Genomic DNA, 22,789 nt, shown 5'->3' on the forward strand with positions numbered 1-22,789 from the left:
AATCTGGACCAACTCATGGTTTTTGTTTTGATGCTTCTTCTCTTCTTACCTTTCTCTCAGTTTGAAGTTAACTCTCGCCTGATAGGAATTTGGAGCTCTCTCATTAACGAGCTTTTCCTGCCACTTCCTCTGAATAAATCAGCTTATATCGCTTTTGGAGCAGAATCAGTGAGTGTGTCTCTGCAAAAGATTCAATTTCTTGGATTTAATTTTTAAAAAGTCCAAAAATGCAACATCTATTTCTCCCCTGAGTCTTTAACATACCTTCAAAACCACTTCAAAAGATTAAACTTTGGTTATTCTTTCCTGTCATTTATATATTAATTTCTTAAAATGTGGCTTTTTTTCTGAGCATAAAATGAAGATGGTAAGATGTACGAAGTGAAACTAAGGCAGAGATGAACTGAGGTAGTTGGAAGGAAAACTACCAGAGGGGACTGAGTGATGGAGTGGAGGCAGAGGAGCTGAGATTAACAAACTACGGGGTGAAAAAGGAAGAAAAAAAACGCCTCAAAAGACGAGGAGTGAAAGTCATGAAGAAGGAAGTGATGATCCGTCTTCCATCTTTTTAAAACAGCTACAGGCTGCAGGAGGATTTAAACCCAAAACTGATGCATGATTACAGTAAGAGGAAAATTACCAAAAATCTACAGGGATCCTTCGGTTTTTCTTTTTTGTTTGTTTCTCTCTTTTTTTTTTTTTTTTTAAGATTTTTTAGTTTGTTCATGAACTAAAAATGTTTGAACATAGGTGACGTTTTTATAACTAACTGGTCATACAATGATGGAGCAGCAAAACCTGCAAGATAAAATATATTTTTCTCCTGTTTTTCTGTTCAAATGGACATTAAAGTTTTTCGCATATTTTTGTTCTGCTTGTAAAAACTCAAAATCTAACCAAGTAATTTTGGTCTCATTTCTAATGCAAATATCTTGGAGCACTTGAAATAAGACAAAACTTAGTTACAAGTAACTTTACAGCAAGAAATATGAGTTTATTTTAAGTCCTTCATATGGATAATAAGTGCTGGTTCCAGTTCAATTACAACATGGGAAAAATTTCTTTTTATAGGTGAAATAATCTGCCAAAAGAACTAGAACTTTTCCATTATTATTATTCCAGTGTACTAAGATATTTTCATTAGAAACTCGACCAAAAATACTTGGTAAGATTTCGTGTTTTTGCATCGACGTTTGCATTTTCCCTCAAGTTTACAAAAATCATAACGGATTCATGGATTTCCTTTCTGCTTGGAGTCTGAAGGACAGCAGAGCTGAGATCATTTTTTATTTTGTCGCTTGTTGTTAAGCAAAACTTTCACTTTTAACTTTCAAAAGAATCATAACTCTACAAAAAATGTATTTGGCCACAAACATTTCCGAAAGCATTAGATGTGTGCTTTCTGAAAGCCAGTAGCCAGTTTTCTAGTCCTGGATACTTTGCAGCACCTGATATTTAATTTAATTCCTCTGAGAACTGCTGCTTAGTTTTAGGAAGAAATCGATTTCTAGCTCATGCATTTTTGTTTAAGTTGAATGAGCGACTGCACGAGTTAATAAACAGAGAAGGCAGGAGGACAAAGATGGAGGAGAAGGAGCGTGGAGGACGGCGCAGGATTAAAATGTTAAAGGATGAGTGATGAGACGAGAGAACCTCCTACATGAAATAAAAAGCAGCAGCTTTTAAACTTCTGCTCTTTGTCTCATTACGCTGCAGCTTTTATTTCGACGCTTCCCGCTTCTGTTCAGCTTTTACATTTTCATTTAACAGCTTTTAATGATGCACATATTCAATTAAAAATGAGTTTTAGATCACTTTAATGAACTAGATGAGACTAACTCAGAACGTTTTCAGCCTCTTTGATCAAATGTAGAACAAACGTTAAAATCAAGCTGTTGGCATAAAGTAAAATGTATAAGGTGAGGTTTTCCTCCAGCTTCACTCTGGACTCTGCTGGTTTGCTTTGCGCAGAGCAGCAGGAAGGAGCTTGGCAGGAAGTCAGCTCATCCAACTTGTGGTTAACACACTCGGGGCCGAGTCTATCAAATCTTTACCAGCTGCTACAAGTATCGTTAAACCTCCTGCGGGATCGAGCGCCGACCGGCTGAGCGGTTTTACAGCAGCTCCTGTTGTTGGTCTACCTGTGAGCTTCACCTCGTGGATTTCATTTGGCTGGAGGAATGTGTTGCTGCAGTCGCATTTAAACACTGCGGATTCCTCCCAGGACACGTTGCTGTGGTTCTGAACTACAGACATGGAGAAATTCACTGTTTCTAATGGTAAACTTGTATAAAAATCTTTTAAACAAGTTAATCTTTTCATGCGGAGTCAATAACCTCACTGTAAAATTTTTTTTAAAAGTCCAGTCTTTGATTACAAAGTTACATTTATTATTTAAATTGTTAGCCAATGTCAAGACTATTGAATTGTTCTGCCTCTGTAGCTACATTTCTGCAAGTTTTTTTGAAAATTGGTGTGTTTCCATTATGTGAATTATTTTCATAATTCCAATTTGTGCAATTATATGTTCAATGTTAGCAGTGAAGAAACTTTTACATGAGCTGTGTTTCCATTAGAAACGTGCACAAAACTGTCAATAATAGGCTAATGCTGAAAAAATACAGTTTGGTGTAATTGCAACGAAACACAAATAAAATCTCTTGTAAATATGTTTGTCCACATACGTCATTAAACATGCAGTGACATCATTCTTTTACCACTTCCTGTTGTCGTCTTTATCGTTTCCAGCAGCAGTAACATCCGGTTGTTGATCACATGATTTGTGTGATGTAAAAAAAGTGTTTCCATTGCAGTTTTGAGAAATACACAAAAATACACGACTAAAAAAGTCACCTCTTCCTAACTCAAAAACTTTTAATAGATGTAAATTTTTCTACCTATAATTTTGGCAATTAATCAATAGATCTGATTTTAAAAAGTGGCACATTATGCAGTTTTCATTTAACCACTTAAGCCATTTTTATGCACGATAAGAAATGCATTAAAAGATGCATTACCTTTAGTTAAAAGAAGTAAACACAAATTTTACAGCCTAAAACAGAACAACAGCATTCCTTTACTGATCATTTGTTGCAAAGAGCAACGTTGGTGCAAATTTATTTTCATGATTCCAATTTGCACCAACGTTGCCCTTTGCAACAAATGATCACTAAAGGAATGCTGTTGTTCTGTTTTAGGATGTAAAATTTGTACTTTTGTTTTTTAAATAACTGCCTCTTCTCGTGTATTTCTAATATGATTTAAAAAAGGTTTAGGTGGGCGTGCCACTGTGGGATAGCGCCGCCCATATTTACAATAGAAGCCTTGAGTCCTCGACGCAGACATCGCGGGTTCAACTCCCAGACCCGGCGGTCTTTGCCACATGTCTTCCCCCCTCTTCTTTCCCCTTTCCTGTCAGCCTACTGTCATAAGGGACACTAGAGCCCACAAAAAGACCCCCTGGAAAAAAAAAAGATATATATATGTATAAAAAAAAAAGGTTTAGGTGGTTTAAGAAAAAAATCTGCAGCATAGGGTTATTTTTTATTTGATTCGTCGATTAGTTGCCAGATTAACAAAGAATACTTTATCGTTGACTGCAGCCCTAATTCGCACATAAAGTGTTTGGAAAATAAAAAGTGACAGGCAGGTTTGAATCTGTTGGAAGTCAGAACGCTCTATGATGTCCTGATAAATAAAACTTTGCCCTTGAAAGAGTGTTTGCTTTCTGCTGTAGTTTGTATTTACCATTTTCCTCTGGTAACAGAATATCTGAAAACCTGAGCTGCATCGTCTCTGAGGGAATTAAAAACGAAACGTCTCGCTGCGTTTCTGCTTTAGAGTAAATCCTCTCTGCGTCTCTGGAATGCCGTCTGGATTTGGTGAAACTCTCCCGCCTGCTGCGGCTCTTACTTCCTGTTTGTGTGCCACTCCGGCGAGCGGCGCTGGGCTCTGCTGAGTAAGTGGCTGCAGGTCGCCGTTGCCGCTGGCAGCGCCGACTCCCATCAACACCTCAGAGCAGGAACAAGTGTCAGCATGTTGTTGTCAGCAGATATCCGTCTCCTCCACCTTCACCTTGTGTAGCTGCAGCAAACTGCTCCACTTGTCACTGACCTGCTGCATTTATTTATCAGCTGCATGTCATGTCGCTGCCTGTCACACACCGGGGTTTCTTCTTATTTTAGTTATTCTGTTCATGCTGCGTTCTCAGCTTGTTTGGGGTAAAAGTGCTTAGAAACATTGTAGCTGCGTTTCCATACAAATGTGTGGAGAACTTTGTCAATATTCCCACTGATGTTGATAAAAGACAATTTAGCAGTTGTTCTATTATTCAAGAAAAGCAATTAAAATAACGCATAAATAAGTTTGTTCACGTGATAAGGCTCTAAAAAGCATGCTGCACTCTCATCATCCAACCACTTCCTGTTGCCGTCTTTGTTGTTTCTGCCTGTAGTAACATGCAGTTGCTGCTCACATGAGTCATGTGAAGCGAAAAACGTGCTTCCACTTCAAGTTTTGCTAATGTTTTAACCGCCTCATTCTCGTGTGAAAATGTATTAAAAAGACTTGAGGTTTTCCCGATATTGACGTGTATGTGTCACGCACATTTATTTTTGCAGTTTTATGGATAATGGAAACACAGCCCGTGTTTTCGGTTCGTGTTGCACTCTCAGATAGTTTGGAGTAAATGTGGGGTTTTTTTCTGCGTTGTAATATCATAGCTATGTTTCCATTACAAATGTACGGAAATCTTTTTTGATATTCCCGCTAATGTTGAAAAAACAAAATTTTGCAGTTGATTTGTTTCCATTAAATTAGAAACAGAATTCAAATCTTATGTGAATGAGCTTGTTCATGTGATAACTTGCTAAAAAATATCTAGCTCCATCATCATTATCCAACTTTCTGTCGTCTTTTTCATCATTTCCGCCAGTAGTAACATCCGATTGTTGATCACACGGTGCTAAAAAAGTGCCTCTATTGCAGTTTTACAAAATACTTTTATGTCAATGTAGTCAAAAAAAAACACCTCATCCTCCCACAAACACTTTATATCCAGAAAAAACTTTTAGTTTTCTTTTTCAAAATTGGAGTTTTTCCATTAAGGAAATTTATTTTCATATTTCTAATTTGTGCAAATGAACGGAAATGCAGCTCCTAGTCATTTTGTTACATAAATTATTTGGTTAGAGAAAGCTTAAATAAATAAACTACGCGACATATTTCTTTGCAGTTTTACTTGAAAATGAAGTAATTACCACACCTGGCCCACAGATGTCGCTAGACATGACTCTTTTCCAGACTGCCTTCATAAACTAATTGATGTTAAAAGTGTTTATGTCACTTTCCTGGTATTGTAAATATCAGAAGCATAATTACTGAAATGCCTCTTTGTGACTCTAGTGACCTGCTGTGGCGAAGTGAGCGTTCTTCCTCCCAGTCGAGGTTCAAAGCCGCCAGAATAACGTTGAGCAAAAACTCTGCTGTAAACACAACTCACAGACAGCAGAGTAGTTTGCATATCGCTGTTACATCATTCCAACAGGCGCACATTCATGTGCACACGATGGGGAGGTCTCTGCCTGACCTACTTACACTGAAGGAGTTGGGAAATACGACAGTGTTGGATCTTTGCTGCGAGGAGTTTTTGAAATGCAAAATCGGAGGCAGATTCTGACGGGAAAATATTGTTTACTAATTAAAACAGCCGGTTTGAGACGGGAAAGTTGTTGCTCTGAAAGACTTTTGTGTCCTGGCATTTGCATTTTGGCAAAAATAAATCTAAGTGGAGTAAACTCTGCTTTCACTCATGGATTTTTCTAAGATAAACAATGAAACTCTTTATTTTTTTAGAGAAGTATACTATCAGCATGCTAAATTAAAATGAGCTTGATAATTTCCATTCTGATTATTAATATTTTTTGAAGAGCAACTTGTGTACAATATCCATTTAATTTATTGTTTCAGTTGCTTGTGCTTTTTTATTTCCATTTTATTTGCTCTTTTTGAACATTTTCTTTGTTTATTTTGTTGTTGTTTTTTAAATATATCTTCCAGTCCTAATGTTAAGTGTTTTTTTTTTACAAAAGTAAAGTTTATTGTTCTTTGTTAGGAAGTACTGGCATATATACTTGAAAATCGTCTCAAAACAACAATATTATTGCTTACTGCAATAATTACTGGAAAAAATTTATCATGACATACCTAATTATAATATAATTTAATAATATCGCTATGTTTTTCTCACTGTATTTAAATATGCAGTACATTTCCAGTAAAACTTTAAATTAACTTCTTGTGTTTCAAGAATACCTCTCCGGTTTATAAGAATTTCTTAATGCAAAAGAAATTCAAATATAAAATGACAAATATTTTCTCTTTATATTTAATTTTTCACACTACCTCATCTAATATGTTCAACAAATAAACTGTAGAGAACCATTAAGAAATGGCTCCGCTGAGTGAAAATATACTCTTCGTAATGTAGAAGGTGGAAGGAAACAGTCGGTGGAGAATCAGAGATTTGATTTTATTGCGAGGCGCGAACAGAATCGATGAGCTGAATCACAGTGGATGTGACTTTTACGGAGAGTTGAGGTCAAGATGGAGAGTTTTTATACGCCAGGAACAGAAATGACATTCAGAAATTAGAGCAGAAAATCTGAAGGAAGTACTGAGCGAAAATGTTCTGGCTAGAAAGTGATATCTGAGTGAGGAAGATAAGAAGAAGAAGAGGGACTGTAGAGTTTTTTTTATTATTATTGTTGTTGTTGTAAAAAGCAGGTGGAAGTCGGGTAAGTGGTTCAGGAAACGGCCCAATTAGATCAACATGGAGGGCAATAAAAAAGGAAAGCCAAGGATGGATGGAAAGTAATGAGAGCAGCTGTCCAGACTGCTAAAATAACTTCTGCAAGTCCAAATAGAAAAGGAAAAGTGTGGAGAAAGAGAGAAACGATGGAATAAAGATAAGGCAGGACTTTATCTGCAATGCTGTAGCACGGTCTGTGGAGCATTTTAAAGCAGTCAGCATAAAATCTGCCTCACTTTGCAGATTCTCACCTCATCTGCATTCCAGCAGCTCCTCGTCCGACACACTGCAGAATTAATGGCATCCGTTCACCCAAATCTCACCCACATAATGTAAACATTAACAAACCATCAGCAGCACAGGCTGCAGGCGGGACAGATCGCCACTTCTCTCCCCTTTCTAAAGAGCCCTGCAGGATACAGGAGGAAATATTATATATATATATATATATACAGTATATATACTGTATATATACTGTATGTATACAGTATATATACTGTATATATACAGTACAGACCAAACGTTTGGACACACCTTCTCATTGAATTCAATGAGAAGGTGTGTCCAAACTTTTGATCTGAACTGAGTACAGACCAAAAGTTTGGACACACAGTCGTGTCCAAACTTTTGGTCTGTACTGTACATATACATATATATATATATATATATATATATATATATATATATATATATATATATATATATATATACACAGTATATGACATACTCAAAATCAGTACTTTAATTTCAAAAACAACCAAAGTCTATGTAAACATAAAAATTAAAAATCAATGAAAAAAAAATCACCTTTCAAAGAATAATAATCACTGGTCTCAGAGAAAACAGGCGGAACAATGGAAGAAAAAAAGCAACTGACGTTAAATTCAGATTTCTTAATTTTCATTAGATGCATCCAGAAATTTGACTTTAACAATTTTTTGGACAATTTTTTCTTTCAAACATAAATGATATTTGTATTTGTGAGAAGAAAAACATGTTATAATATTCATAAAACTAAAAAGAAATCACATTGTTCAGTTTTTTTTATTGACATTGTATGAAAAGCAACAAGATGCAGAATTTTTTATGGTTAATTATGATAAAACAGTACAATACTTGGGCAATAATCCAATGACAGGATGTTGATATCATATTTAAATCTTCTGCAGGGTCAGAATGACCCAGAGGCCTCACACATGAACTGCGGCAGCTATTCCAGCCGGGCTCGACCGGCCGCAGCGATAACAGGGAACACCAGCAGGTCAAGTGGCTCTCAGAGCGAGCCGGGTCCATTTAGCGAATGTCGCTGTGTTTTATCCACTTCACTTCATTCTGCCGCAGCCCAAGGTCATCCTGGCCGGGAGGCAAATCGGTACAAATGACTCAAAAGCAGGAACGGCAGGTTAGCGCTCACAAACACAACGTGTTTTCTGCTTCCTGTGTGTCAAATCCAAACCAGATGTTACCAAGCGTATCTATGCCTGGGCCCCCAACCAGCGCTAACATCTGGCCAGGGGCCACCTTTACAAATCCACAGATAATTCTACAAAATATGTCAAGAAACATCAACTTTTATTATGTTTTTTATTCACTTTTTAATAATTAATACATTCATTTTGCATAAATTCTGCCTTGTTTTACTTCTGTGGTGGAACATTTTTATATCAGATAATACAGTATAACTTTACCACCACCAGATAACATTTTTCATTATGACCCACCATTTTCACTAAAATTTGTAATATTTACTTTAATCTCATCCAATGTTATTTTATTCCCACAGTTTTTTTGTTGTTTTTTTTGTCTTGTCAGAAACTTTCATTTCTTGCTGGCTTGATGAGCTAAGATGAATTTGACTGGCAGTAAATCAGAAAATGAGCATCAGAAATAACATTTTATTTATTAGTGTAACTTTCATTTTATTAAAAAATGAAAAATTATGATTTTTTAAAATTTATTTTGCATCGTTTTCCTCATCTTCCCTCCAACTTCCTGCAGCCCACAGCAACACTTAGTGGCCCCCAGGAGCCTGCGACCCCCACTTTGATAACCACTGATCTAAACAACCTACTTGTTTAAAAAAAGTGATCTTAAAGTGTTGGAACCGTCGGTGTTTTGCAGCTCCTGCCTCTGAGTAATCACTGGAAACACTTCTACTCCAAAGCTGCCTTCAGCAGTCAGCGAGTCAGTCATTTTTAGTGCACTTGACATCGGTGGTATCTGGAGGCAATAATTTGTCTGTCAGCCGCTGATAAAGGCGGAGCTGACAGCGGAGACGTTCTCTTTCTTCTTTCTACAAACTTGATCCTCTGATGAATAGATCTTTGATTTGCAACGACTCGAGGCGGCGAGCAGATAACCTGACAGCTGGTCATTCAGGGGAGTTCTCCCGGCTCCGATTGGGATTCAGGGGACGTGTGTGTGAGTGTGAGAGTGTGTGTGTGACTCCCCGGCAGTGATTTGTCACTCTTCTTCAAAGAGGCAAACTGTGCTTGAACTTGACAGGATGAAGAGCTACAAGTGTCTGGAGCCGCAGTGGGTGTGAGTTTGTAGCCTCTGCAGGGTGGAAATGTTTGGGGTCTTCATGAGGGCAGGAAGACGGTTCAGATTTTTTTATGCATTAATTTGATTTGCTAATGATCGAAACTCTGTAAGGTTACTGCAGCCTGAAGTGGCCCAAATCAAACTTTTTGTGAAATACATTTTTTGTTTTCACACTTCCGAATATGTGATCTCCTGTGTGAACTGCAAGTGAGCGGAAAGTGTCCCGCATGCGCAGTAGAGGGCGCAATAACGTCACACATAGAGAGCGTTCTCAGTGTTAAAAAGAAATGTTTGTGGAAGTAAACATGGATGCTAACGGTGGAGCATAGCTCACGATTTTAAAGTTGTTTGAAATTGTTAAATTAATGCATAAAAACGTCTGAACCGGAGCAGCACATTAACGACTTAAACCTCACTGTCGTCCGCCATGATGGTTGTTTTTCTTCCCGCTTGCGCAGAATAGTGACATTTGTCGAGTATCAATGACGTTCAGTCCAGTGTAGATTTAAAAAGATCAGAACAAGTCAGAGTAAAAAAAATCTGAATTCTGAGATTATTTTTTTCAGGGTCTCTAGTATAGTTTTTATAGCAAATTTTCTTCAAAATTGGTCAAATACTGGGTTTAAGTTATGCTAACTCCCGCCTGCAGGTGGCAGTATATTTTACTTCTACTAAACTGCCTGCTCAGTCTTACTTGATCTAAAGTTGTAGTCCGTGATCGATATGGAAAGTAACAAAAAGTCACATTTACTGTCTTACGTAAGTGCAAATATTGCAAAATTCTTTGCAAATATTCCTACATTAACACAAAATCTGTCATTTATATTATAGAAAATTTTAAAAAACAAATGTGTAATCCTGGAGGGATTGATCAGTGTGAAAAGATGTTCAATATTATTTAATTTTAAGAACTTATTGATATGTTAAATCTCAGTTAATGGGTTTTTCGTTACATTCTTGGCCCTCTCAGGCCTTTCATGGCTCAAACTGAAAATGAGTTTGACTCTCCGCTCTAACCGAACTCAATGTTTGGGACTTTCACATCTCAGTTCAACAACTGATCTTTTAAAACAGACGACGTCATGACAAAGAAGTGAAAGGAAGCGCTTTTCATTCACCAGTCGGCTACATTCCCGCTGTATCGCCTGGATTAAAGAATGAGATTGCGAACAGAAGCGGCTAAAATGAGCTTTCACCGCAGGGAGGCTCAGTTCAATCCGAGACGCAGCGCTGGGAAAAGAAATTAGCCCCCCTGACGGATTTCTTCAGTTTAAAAAATGTTTTTTTGACTCACTTGCATGTTTCAGAACATCAGACGAACTTTAATATCAAAGATAACCTGAGTAAATACAAAAGGCAGGTTTTATAATTTTGTTTCCAAACTAACCTGAGAAGATAATCCCTCCCTAAACTTTTTACATCTCTATGAGGAATATTTTTACCCAATGGTATTTTTTTCAGCTGAGCCAACAAGGCAAATACTTTAGTACACATGAAATAAGACAAAACTAAATTACAAGTAACTTTTTTAGCAAGATATAAGAGCTTATTATGAGTAAGTAATTACTAAAAAGTACTACTACTTCCACTGGCAGATTCTTTTCTCTCGGTGTAAGTGAAATAATCTTCAAGTGGGACCAGTACTTTTTATGAGTATTAGTTAAAATAAGCACATGTTTCTTGTTTAAAAAATAACTTGTAAATTAATTTTGTCTTGTTTAAAGTGTACTGAGATATTTTATTTAGAAATTAGACCAAGAATACTTGGTAAGATTTAGTTTTTGCAGTGAAACTAGAGGGTATACGCCACCTTATAAAAAACTTTTCAGCAAAATATTGGAGCTTCTTATAAGTTAATTACTTAATATTAAAAGTGTTAGTTACACTGGCAGACTATTTCACTTATGTCAAGATAATTTTACAATGTTATAATAGAATTTCTTAAATGTTTCCTTAATAAGCAGCAGTTTTTGAAAACAGGTGAAACATCAAAACAAGCATCTTAAAGCTGCATCATTTTGAACGAACTGAACCGTCGTGGTTTTTCACTTTCGTTTTCCCTCAACTGATTTGTAAATTTGCCGCTCATGTAGCGTACCATCCCAAAAATCATAAAGAATCAAAAGAGTCTCTTTCCGTTCCTCATGTCTAACCAGCAGAGTCTCTGAAGAATAACTCTGCTGCCTCCAGATCTGTGTCGGAACAGATAAAATTTTCTCCAGCGGTCCGAGGCCCTGACTCAGATCTGTGGCGTTAACATTTCTGTCATCTTTGAGATTCTGTTCATGATGAGCCTGCAGTCTGGCCACCATCTGCAACGCTGCTGCTCTCACAACAGCTCAAACGTTAGGAGCTGTAACTGCAGTAGAAATTCATAACTAGATCTGCAGTTTAGATACCCGTTTAAATGGCCTCAACTGGTTTTAAAAGAAGTTTGGACCATTTATCAGAGCTAAAGGCCAGTCGTACCGTGGCCTAGAAAAAGTACTGAAAACCTGCTGTGTATTTAATGCAAAGGAAGAGAAAATCTGGAAATTTTTATAGATATTTCACAATTTTTATACAGTGAAATCGGATCCACGTGAGGTGGTTCTGATGTCTTAATTGATCCAGATGTCAAATGAAGCTGCTTAGACGTCCAAAAAGTTCATGTTTTTTTAGTATCTGGGAAAGGCCACGCCCCTTAGCACATGAAAATGGCTGCAAACAGATGCGCTATTATACAACTGTACGTCTTTGAACAGCAGAAGTGGAGCCTCCTCCACAACCAACAAGAATGCAGCCAGTGGTTTCTCGGTAGTGAGTCAACAACAAAACACTTTTTTTTTTGTCTTTTCCAGCAGCCATTGTACAGCACATGCAGCGGTAAAACCACCTGAACAAACGTGCTCAGACTCTGCTCGGGTTGCTAGGTGACCGGCTGGGTTTGGCTGGGGTTGCTAGGTAAAGGCGCAGTGTGACTCAACAATTGGAAGGTTTTTGAAATGGCTCACCGAAAAACATTAACTTATTACTAAAAATGTTTCGGTGGTTCTTTTAAGCACTTGGGTTGCTTTTAGAAGCAGTGAGGAACCAAATGGAAGTACAAAAAAATGCACAAAATGTAAATGTTGCATGATACGCCCCTTTAACTATTTAACAGAAAACAGCAAAGTTAACACCTCTCTTGGTTAACCTGGATTGTTTCTTGTTGGTTGACTATTAAAAAACTTAAACTATTATTAAGAACAGCCAAAGAAAACATCTTCCGTTCAGATTATGACTTTGATGATCAAAGTGTGCTTCGGTTGCCAGCTGGCACAAGATAAACTTCCAAGAATGATTACTGCAGCTGCTACGAGACGGTCGATAAAGATGAGCAGGAGTGAGAGGCAATAGAAGGGTTTATAAAAATGTGCTCATATAATCCCAGGGAATAACTTGTGACTTTCGTTCCCGTCCTCTGCTGAGAGAACAGCTGGAATCGAACACCTGCGCAGACTGCAGTTTGCTTAATGACGTTTAGATGTAAAACAAGCTCAAAGCTCTTCTTTTGAGATTAACAGTTTTTTTCCCTAGGCTTTCGGAACAACAGCATACTTTAATTAGGCCCTCTCTCACCCCAGCACACACATGCATATTGCTTCATTGTGTTCTTTTCTTCATCAGCATTCAGTTCGACTGCCTCCCACTGATGTAAAATTAATGCCGCTCTGCGCTGGAGAGTGTAGAAAGTGCACCGTCTGCCTTGTATGCGGCTTCACAAAATAAACAAATACGGGGTAATTATGGCGCAGCAAGTTAATGTGTGTAAAGTCTTGAACAAATAAAGGCACACACACACACATGTGCAAACCAGAGGAGCTGCGCGGCCTGCGTTTGGCTGCGGTTTATGGGGATTACATGTAATAACTGGAGACGGTGTCAGTGTGGGAGGAGACATATCTGCTCTCTGTAGGCCGACTGTTGATTTCACTCAACGTACAGGCAGACATTTGCTTCCTGTCAGCTTTTGACGAGATTATACATAATACAGACGGAAGCAGTGGCATGTTCAACATGTTCAAATACCTCCGTCACATTAACGTTCAGAAAATGACTGAAAACCTGCAGTTTTTGATTTATGTTTGCTGCAATTTGCAACAGTTTGAATCGTTTCTAATTGTAAATAGAATGCATTGCAAATAGACATTCATGTTTTGGTTTTGATTAAACCAATTTAACACATTCCTCTGGACCAGGGGTGGGCAATCCTGGTCCTCGAGGGCCGGTGTCCTGCAACTCTTAGACGTCTCCCTGGTCCAACACACTTGAATCCAACAGCTGAATCACCTCCTAAGTGCAGTCAGGTTCTCCAGAGTCCTGCTAATGACCTCATTATTTGACTCAGGTGTGTTGAAGTAGAGATGCATCTAAAAGTTGCAGGAGACCGGCCCTCGAGGCCTGGAGTTGCCCACCCCTGCTCTGGACTGAAGTACACTGTGTTTTATGTTGAAATGTTGCCCTTACATTACTTTTATTCTTTATTCTGTCCTTATTTGGGATATATTCTGTCTTTGCGTGAATCTCCTTGGTTTGATTTCCTGTCAACTTACAAAGATTTCCACATTTTGGGACAATAAATAATATTTACGTACTATTTTGCACATACAGCTCTGGAAAAAATGAAAAGCCTACTGCACTGAACCCCATTGAAAAGCTCCTGGTTATTCCACCAAATATTGATTTCTGAACTCATCCTGAGTTAAAACATTAGTATTGTTGTTTCTAAATGAAAATAAACTTGTTTTCTTTGCATTATTTCAGGTCTGAAAGCTCTGAATCTTTTTCATTATTTTGACCGTTTCTCATTTTCTGTAAAATATTTGCTTGGAATTTCAGAGACATGTTGTCAGTAGTTTGTAGAATAAAAGAACAATGTTCATTTTACTCAGACATACTTTACACACACACACGTGTGTGTGTAAAGTCTTGACAATATCCAAATTGCGACCAAAGTATTTTTTAAAAAGGCAAGCAGGGATTAAATAACATTTTATTAAATGTTCCTATGACATATGAATAGATTTTTTTAAATTCCCGCCCTTGTTCCACTGCCGCCCTGGGCAGCCGCCCACATCAACATGCTCTCCTTTCTGGGTTTTAAGTATTAACTGTTTATTTATATTTCCCTCCTTCTTTTTCTCCAGACTGTCCAGATGAATCCAATGACACAGCTGTACTACAAAAAGGTGAGTTTAAAACACCGGCAACAATAACAACCAAACAGAAACATTTTGTTTTAAAATAATTATATCGATCTCATTTTAATTTATCATCCAATTAACTGATTGTTGTTTAAGGCAGTGAAAACTTCCACTCAAAATCTTGAAGTTAAATTTATAATGAGGATAGCTAGCAATTAGTTTCAGAGTACATCCAGAGCAAAAGCAATGTTACTATGTATGCTAGCTACAAACAACTCAGGACAATTAAAATGCACAGAAGTGGGAGAATGTCACAGATTAAGTGATGCTTCTACAGGTAAACAGACATGGATTAAGTTCAATCGAGAAAATGGCAACAGTGCAAACAACTGCACAATGCAAAGCTAAAAAGGTGAGAAAAAAAACTTCATCTGGCATTTTTTTAATTTTAGTCTTAAAATGTTGGAAATTTCTCATAATTTCTAACTTGACTTAAAAAAAAAAACTGAAAAAAATTGTCCAAAATTCTCCAAGTTGAGATTTCTGTCCTTGCTGTCAATTGTAGGTAAGGTACTGACTACTCATGACTATTCCGCACAAACCTAATTTAAGCTAATTTAAGAATGTGAGAAAGAAAATTGAATTTTGAGGAAGGTTTACCAGTTTTTTAAAATGATTTTAGTTCCCTCATCTCTTAATCACAACAGTTTGTTTTTTATCCCTCCCTCTTCATCTTTAGGCGACCTATTCGCCGTACCGCGACCGCATCCCGCTTCAGATCGTCCGAGCTGAAGTGGAGCTGTCAGCTGAGGAGCGGGCCTACCTCACCGCTGTGGAGAAAGGTAAAACACGCAGGGAGAAGCTCCTGCAGCCGAATGCTTATCAGTTTGTTCCCTGCACACCTGCGCTGTGGACGTCCAGTCACCCGTGAAACGATGCTGATGGCCGAGCAGCCGGTCGCTCAGGCTGTCAGCCGCTCTGCAGCACCATCCTCAGCAAACCATCTGCATGTCCTTCACCGCCGCTGTTCGCCTCTTTCAGAGCAAAAACAAATTGATCAGATCTGCCATAAATCTTTCTAATAAAACTGGCTGATAGTAAGAGATTGAAGGCAACATTTTACCCGTTTTTCTTCTAAGATTTAAATAAGATGGTTGGATAACTGCACTGCAAAAACACCAAATATTTCCAAGTATTTTTAGTCTCATTTGTAGTGAAAATATCTAAATAAACTTGAATTAAGACAAAACCTAAAAGTAACTTTTCAGCAAGATATAGGAACTTGTTTTAATTCCTAATAATAATTATTATTATAATTGTAATTCCAATAATTTCTTGATATTGATGAAAACGTTCTGGTTCCTTTGGCAGATTATTTTCCTTATGACATGGAGAACCTATCATGTTATACGTTAATGTATCTGCCAACAGAACAAATTTTCATCAACATCAAGGAATTATTTACTTAAATTCTTATATCTTGTGGAGTACTTGAGAGAAACGCTGCAAAATCACAAAACCTTACCAAGTATTTTTTGTTTATTCTTAAATATCTTAGTACATTTGGAATAAGACAAAACTAACTTACAAGTAACTTGTAATAATCAAAAGTACTATCTCCACTGGCAGCTATTTTCACTTGCAATGTGGAAAAATGTCTTGCTATAAGTGAAATAATTTTCCAGTGAAACTAATACTTTAAAAGAACAAAGTAAACATAAAGGAATCGTTGACTTTAAGGCTCTTATGTCTTGTTGAAAAGTTACTTGTAAGAATCTTGTGCAGAAATACTTGGTAATATTTTGTGTTTTTGCAGTGAACATCCACTCACCAGGCTTCAGCTTCCTGTCTGCGTTCCCTCCTCAGGTGACTATGCCGGGGTCAAACACGCCCTGCGCGAGGCCGAGGTTTACTACAACATGGACGTGAACTGTCTGGACCCGCTGGGCCGCAGCGCGCTGCTCATCGCCATCGAGAACGAGAACCTGGAGATCATGGAGCTCCTGCTGGACCACGGCATCCACACGGGCGACGCCCTGCTGTACGCCATCAGGAAGGAGGTGGTGGGCGCCGTGGAGCTGCTGCTGTCGCACAGGAGGCCGAGCGGCGAGAAGCAGGTGAGCTCAGAACCAACGGCGGAAACATCTGCTGCATCCAGTTAGAACGACGGCGTAATAGGGACCCGGTAGATTCAGAGAAAAGTAAAAAGATAACAGAAAAAAAACCCTGAAATTCTGAGATTGACCTCATACATTTTCTAGAAAAAAAACACAGAAAATTCTGAGTTTGAAAAGCTGAAAATATCCAAGTAAAAACTGAAGTTTTCTAGAAACACATGCCTTGCCAAGACCATAGAATTGCACAAAAATCTGTGAGGGACGGCGGAGTCCCAGCTCAAAATTCAGTGAAAGAGATGTACGGAGCCTGGTGCCGGAAGCCCGTTGAAAGGCTGTTTACATCGTTTTAAACTGTGTGATTGTGAGTGGGATAAAAATACCAATAAGTATTTCGTTCCACATAACACAGTAGGAGTGTAACCAGTAAACCTTTTATGGATGCAAAAGCAAGAAGCCCCCACTTGATGACTTTGTGTTTCTGTGTTTGATATGATGTAAAGCACTTTGAAATGCCTTGTCAAAACTTTGCAAGGAAAAAAAAGCTCAGAAATGTTGAGAATAATCTCTGAAATTTTTTAAAACAACAAGCATAGAAATTTCTGAATTTGAAAACAAAAATAAAAAAACATAAGAAACATAAAAGTTAAAAATTTACTAGAAAAAAACTTCTGAAATTTTCTGGTAAATGTAAAAAAATGTTCAAGAAAAAAACCCGCAGAATATTCTGAGTTTGAAAAGTCAAAAATATCCAAGAAAAAACCTGAGAAATTCTGAGATTAAGCTCAGAAAACTTCTAGAAAAAATGATAAAACTTCTGAATTTGAAATGTAAAAAATGTGTCCAAAAATTAATTAATTTAAAATTTTATTAATTAATTAAAAAAATTTTCTGAAGTCCAACATTTCCAAGAAAAACTCAAAAATGAATCTGAAATTTTGTGTAAAAAAACTTGAAAAGTCCAAAATTTGCCGGAAAAACCATCAAGACAAAAAAACGAACATTTTTTCTCTCCTGTTGTTCCCACCGCCAGTTTGCTAATGCGCCGTCGTACATCACTCATCACTCGTTACTCATCTGTGGATGTGCTTCACGTTTTTTGTTTTTCCATCCGAATGCGTGTGAGGGAGAGATAATGAGCTGCACATTCATTCGTTGTAAAGCTCCGTGCCGCGTTTTGCTGAGACGAGGAAAATTAAAGAGCTCTTTAGTAGACAAACTGTGAAATAGGATTTGCAGACAGAGAGGATGTTTGTCTGCCTGATGCATTTTTGTTTCTGTATTTTCTCAGAGAAAAAAACCAGCATCCTCTGTTTTAGTGAAGTGCAGCTGTTCAGGGACTTGAGGGGGAAACATCAGTTCATTGAGAGACAGGAAATCAGAGCGAGACAAGGAATAATGAAGGAGTGAAAAGAGAAGAAGAAGAAGAAGGAAAACACAAATGAATATTTTTCTCCTCTAAACAGAACGAGAGTTTTTCTGATAGTTCATGTTTCAGGAATCTGTATCACCATGACTACAAACCTCTCCCTGAAGCAGAGGATTGTGGGAATATTTCTCACTTTTGTGTCTTTTTGTATTTTTTCTCTGATTTTTTTCCTCTTTTCTGCCATTTTTCTTTGTTTTTTTTATTTTTTAAAGCATTGCAAAAATGCAATTGCATAGAGCGTTGTGTAAACAAAATTCAGATTTATTCTGTTTTGCTTTTCTTTCACATTTGACTCCTTCAGATCATCGAACGAACAGCAACAAAAAATTTATAAAAAGACAAAACAAATTAAATTAAATTTAAATGTTAATAAAAAATAAATTAATTAATAATATAATTTTAATGTTAATTAAAAAGCAAAATAAAAAAATTATAATAAAAACAGATTTTATTTCTAAATGTTTTTGAATTTTTTAAAATAATATTAAAATGTACACATTTAAAATAGATATGCCATTAATTAAAATTAAAACTAACAAAAATTAAAAATTATATTAAGAAAACAATAAATATTTAATTTCAAAAGCTTTATAAAATTCTTTATTATAATTAAATTTAAAAAAAATTAAAGTACCGTAGAAATTTATTTTAAAATAAATGTAAAACATTTTAATTGCATTAAAGTAAAATTTTTGACCAGGAAAATTCAGAAACTTTCATTTTGTGGTTTTGCTTTTCTTTGCATCGCTGTCCTTTAAACTGGATCTTAAGGTCATGAACTCATGAACCTCTTAAAGTTTTCATCTACATTTCCTTTTTAATGTGTTTACTATTATTTATATCGTAGCAGCTTGTTTTTTAAATTAAAATTAATCCTTAAATTGATGAATTAGCAGAACTTTCATGTTTTACATCCTGATTTTTACATTTCGATATTTAAATGGCATGTTATCCGGTTTACGGATCTGTAAATGATTTAATTTGCAACAAGCTCACCAGTCACTGCGTTTTCATTAAGAATAGAAATAAAAGTTAAAATAAAAAAGGAACTGTGTAGTTTTAAGAGATGGAGAAAAAGATGGAGGGAAGGAAATGAAGTCAAGAAGGGAGAGGAAGAGTGAGGATGAGGAAATGACTTTCGCTTTGATGTCTGAATATTTTCAGTGCAAACTGGAGTCCAAAGTAAATTTTTGTCTAAGTTTGCCGTCTGTACTTGCTGACAGCCACTTCACTTCACTTTTATTTACTTTAAACCGGAGCTCATGAGCCAAAATATTCTCCAACTGGGTCAGCAGAAAGCAGAATTTGCTGCGCTCGCTTTCTGCAGATTTGCTCTTAATTGACTTTTTGGGCTCCAGCTGCAGTTTATCAGCTTTTCTTTCTGCTGTAATGGATTCAGACCAGTGTTGTATAAAGTACTGAAATCTCAGAGTCAAGTAAAAGTATTGGTACCTCTCCAAAATATGACTTTGGTAAAAGTCCAAGTCACTGACTGAAATGTTACTTGAGTTAAAGTCTTAAAGTATCTGAAACTTCTTGTACTTAAGTATGGAAATTACTGTAAAAATGGATGTACTCAAGTAATGTAATGAAAAGTACAAGTAAAAAGTAAAACAAAGCAAATGCAGTTTGAATGACATTTTTTATATTTTGGTAAACTTGTCAAATACACTTAAAATAATGTACACAACCAAGTGCAGGCAAAATTAAACCTGCTAATAGATATACCTGCAGGCATCATTTAGTTAAGAAAATTAGGTGCTTTACCTATAGCACAAGGTTAACTTAACCTGCTTTACAACTGAACCAGCTTCTTAGTAAACCCTCCAGGACAGAAAATACAAAGTTTTTGTAAGCCTTAAGTTTTCCCTTCAAGTAAGGTCAGTGCTGAAAATGAGAAAAATAAATAGTACAGATAATGCGGCCAACATGAAGAAAAAGATCTGTTACGATTACTCTACTTCACAAATCAGTGAATCAGTCAATGCTACAGTCAGTAGGTGGTGCACACAACTGGTCATTATGCAAAAGAAAAAAAGAATTGGGAGGGAAATGCAGCTTATTGGCATCTGAAGAGGGAGACCTTTTTTGTAAATCTGGTTTTGGACTTGCATGCCTTTCCTATATTCGTTAAATTCAGTCTAAATTGCTATCGCTATGGCTTCTGTCCCCCTTGAACAGAGGAGTCTAGGTAGCCTGCTACAGTCAACATTAGGCCTAAGCTAAATACACCACGTGTGGAACTGAAACAATGCCAAACAAAGTTCATTTATGCTCAAGATTTCACAATACAGTAGTGTCTAGTGACCAAGCTATAGTTACTGAAACAGGAGGATTATAACCATTTCATAAGAAGTTACCTCGATGTGTTTCTTCAAGTTGGACGGGGAGTTTTTGTAAGACAGAATTTCCACATCTTCGGGCAGGAATAACATAAACTTCATGCGGTACGACGAATCTTTAACACCCACGAAAGAGTATATTGTGTTTAAATAAGGCCATGGGCTCTCATCACCAGCTGGTGGTTCCCCTGGAGCCGTGTCTGACGTAGTTGCAGTCGTTGTGGTCTCCGTCTCCTCCTCCATGTGACTGCTGCTGATTGCGAGACTTGCTTTGTGTTTAATGGGAGAAGCGAAACAGGTGTATCCTATTGGAGGTGATGAACAAGACCAGGCAAGCAGGCTACCGACTTTGTTCAGTAGCCTACTTGCTACTTGCTAATCAGTAGGTGGGATCAAAACACTTTGTTTCTCTCTCTCGCTTTTTTGTAACGAGTAACTAAACCACACATTGAAAATGTATCGGAGTAAAAGTAAGCAATTAAGTTCGGAAATATAGTGAAGTAAAAGTGAAAGTCATCAAAAATTTTCATACTCGAGGAAAGTATGAAGTACTCCAAAATATACTTAAGTAAAGTAGTGAAGTATTTTTACTTCGTTACTATACAACACTGATTCAGACGTCGCTCAGGTCAGAGAAACGACACGACTGGACGCTAGAAAGTTTCCAGATTCGGTTTTAACCTGAAACAAAACTGACAGGTTCTTCCTAAAATAATGTTTTTAGTGAAATTCTGGCCAATCCGGTTCCCAACAAGGCAACGTGGAGCTTGTTTTCAGAGAATTACATCAATGACTTCAGTGTTTTTGTTTATGTTTCTAAGATATTTTACAATAACAAACGTTTCTGCGATTCAACAGAACTAGCTGAGGCTCTACTTTCACTCTTATGTCTCTGGATAGAGAAATATTACATGAAAAATATCAAATCTATATAAAACTGTGAAAATATAAGTGCACTTAGTGAGACAATTCTGAAAAATATGGCTAAACGTATCAGCAGCAAATATCCAAACATTGATCACTGCAAAAACACAAAATCTTCACATTTTTTTGTGCAAATTTCTTAGAACACTTTAAATAAGACAAAACAAACTTAAAAGTAACTTTTCAGTTTCTGCTAAGTTAATAATTTATTAATATACATTTCATGTTACAAGTGAAGTAATCTGCCAGTGTAACTCGTATTTTTCATCAAAATTAAGGAATTATTGACTTAAAACAAGCTAATATTTCTTGCTGAAAAGTTACTTGTAGTTTGGTTTTGTCTTATTTCCAGTGAACTGAGAGATTTGCACCAGAAACTAGACGAAAATAGTTTTGTGTTTTTACAGTGTAACGTTGCTATGAGACTGCAGATACAACAGCATGCTGCTAATATTAATTTTTAGCAAATTAACAAGCCTGCTTCTTAATGGGTTTTTTTTTTAATCATAAACACATTCCTACACACAACCAGACATTTCTTTAACTCTTTCATTGCATCTTCTTCCAGTGTTTTGCTTAAATTTGCGTTTATTTCCATCTCTGTGTGTTTAATCTGAGCCGGTCTCGTAGCAGCTGCTTTCACACGTCTTCTCGCCGCAGGAGAAGGAGGGAGCAGGGGAGAGAACGAACAGATGAGTAAAAGGTTTTGGCAGCGGAGAGGCAGGCGGGGCAGAGAGGTACGACGAGACGGGGCAGATGGGAAACGGAGGCGACAGCGGGTGAGAGGGAGCGAGGGATGGGGATGAAGCAGCAGGGAAGGAAAAGGAAGAACGGATGAGAGGGGAAAGCAGTAGGTGTGATGAGACGACGAGAGAGATGAAGAGAAGGCCTCTTCCTCATCCTCCCTCTGAGATGAAAGACTTCACACGTGTTCAGTCCTCTTCCTCTTCCTCATCCCCTTGTCTTTCTCAAGAACCTTCAGAGTGTCTGTCTGACTTTTCAGGTTCAAAATAGTCTCACTTCTGTGTTTATGCAATGTTTGCCTTTTTTAAAGTGGCAGTCCTGCCATTCAAAGTGAAACCTGTGATAAAGAAACTGAAGTTTTAACAATAAATATGATAAGAAATCCAAATATCATATATTTTTTGCTGTTTTTCATTAAATATTTCATTAAATTTTCACAAAGAAAATGACACCACACTGCAAAAACACAAAATCTTTCCAAGTATTTTTGGTTTAGTTTCTACAGTAAATATCTTAGAACATTTGAAAACAGACAAAAGTAACTTAGAAGCAACTTTTCAGCAAATACAAGAGCTTATTGTAAGTCCAGGGGAGTGGATTCACTAAAATAGAAAAGCAAATCTTATTGTCATCAATGTTACTAAATGAAAACATTTCAGTCAGAAAAATATTTTTCATTTATAACGATACATTTTTAGCCTGCAGAGTTTTTTGGTAAC

At 37.0% G+C, this 22,789-nt stretch overlaps 1 protein-coding gene across 1 annotated transcript in view; it reads left to right on the top strand.

The window, feature by feature from the left end:
* Positions 1-22,789, top strand: part of LOC102218899 (short transient receptor potential channel 5-like) — a 121,903-nt gene that overhangs the window by 36,204 nt on the left and 62,910 nt on the right. The window contains exons 2-4 of the mRNA XM_005809411.2: positions 14,521-14,562; positions 15,257-15,359; positions 16,384-16,634. Of these exons, the coding sequence (XP_005809468.1) occupies positions 14,530-14,562; positions 15,257-15,359; positions 16,384-16,634 (387 nt within the window). The 5' untranslated portion in view covers positions 14,521-14,529. The remainder of the gene's footprint in view (positions 1-14,520; positions 14,563-15,256; positions 15,360-16,383; positions 16,635-22,789) is intronic.

The sequence above is a fragment of the Xiphophorus maculatus genome, chromosome 14, assembly GCF_002775205.1.
Source record: "Xiphophorus maculatus strain JP 163 A chromosome 14, X_maculatus-5.0-male, whole genome shotgun sequence".
Lineage (NCBI taxonomy): Eukaryota > Metazoa > Chordata > Actinopteri > Cyprinodontiformes > Poeciliidae > Xiphophorus > Xiphophorus maculatus.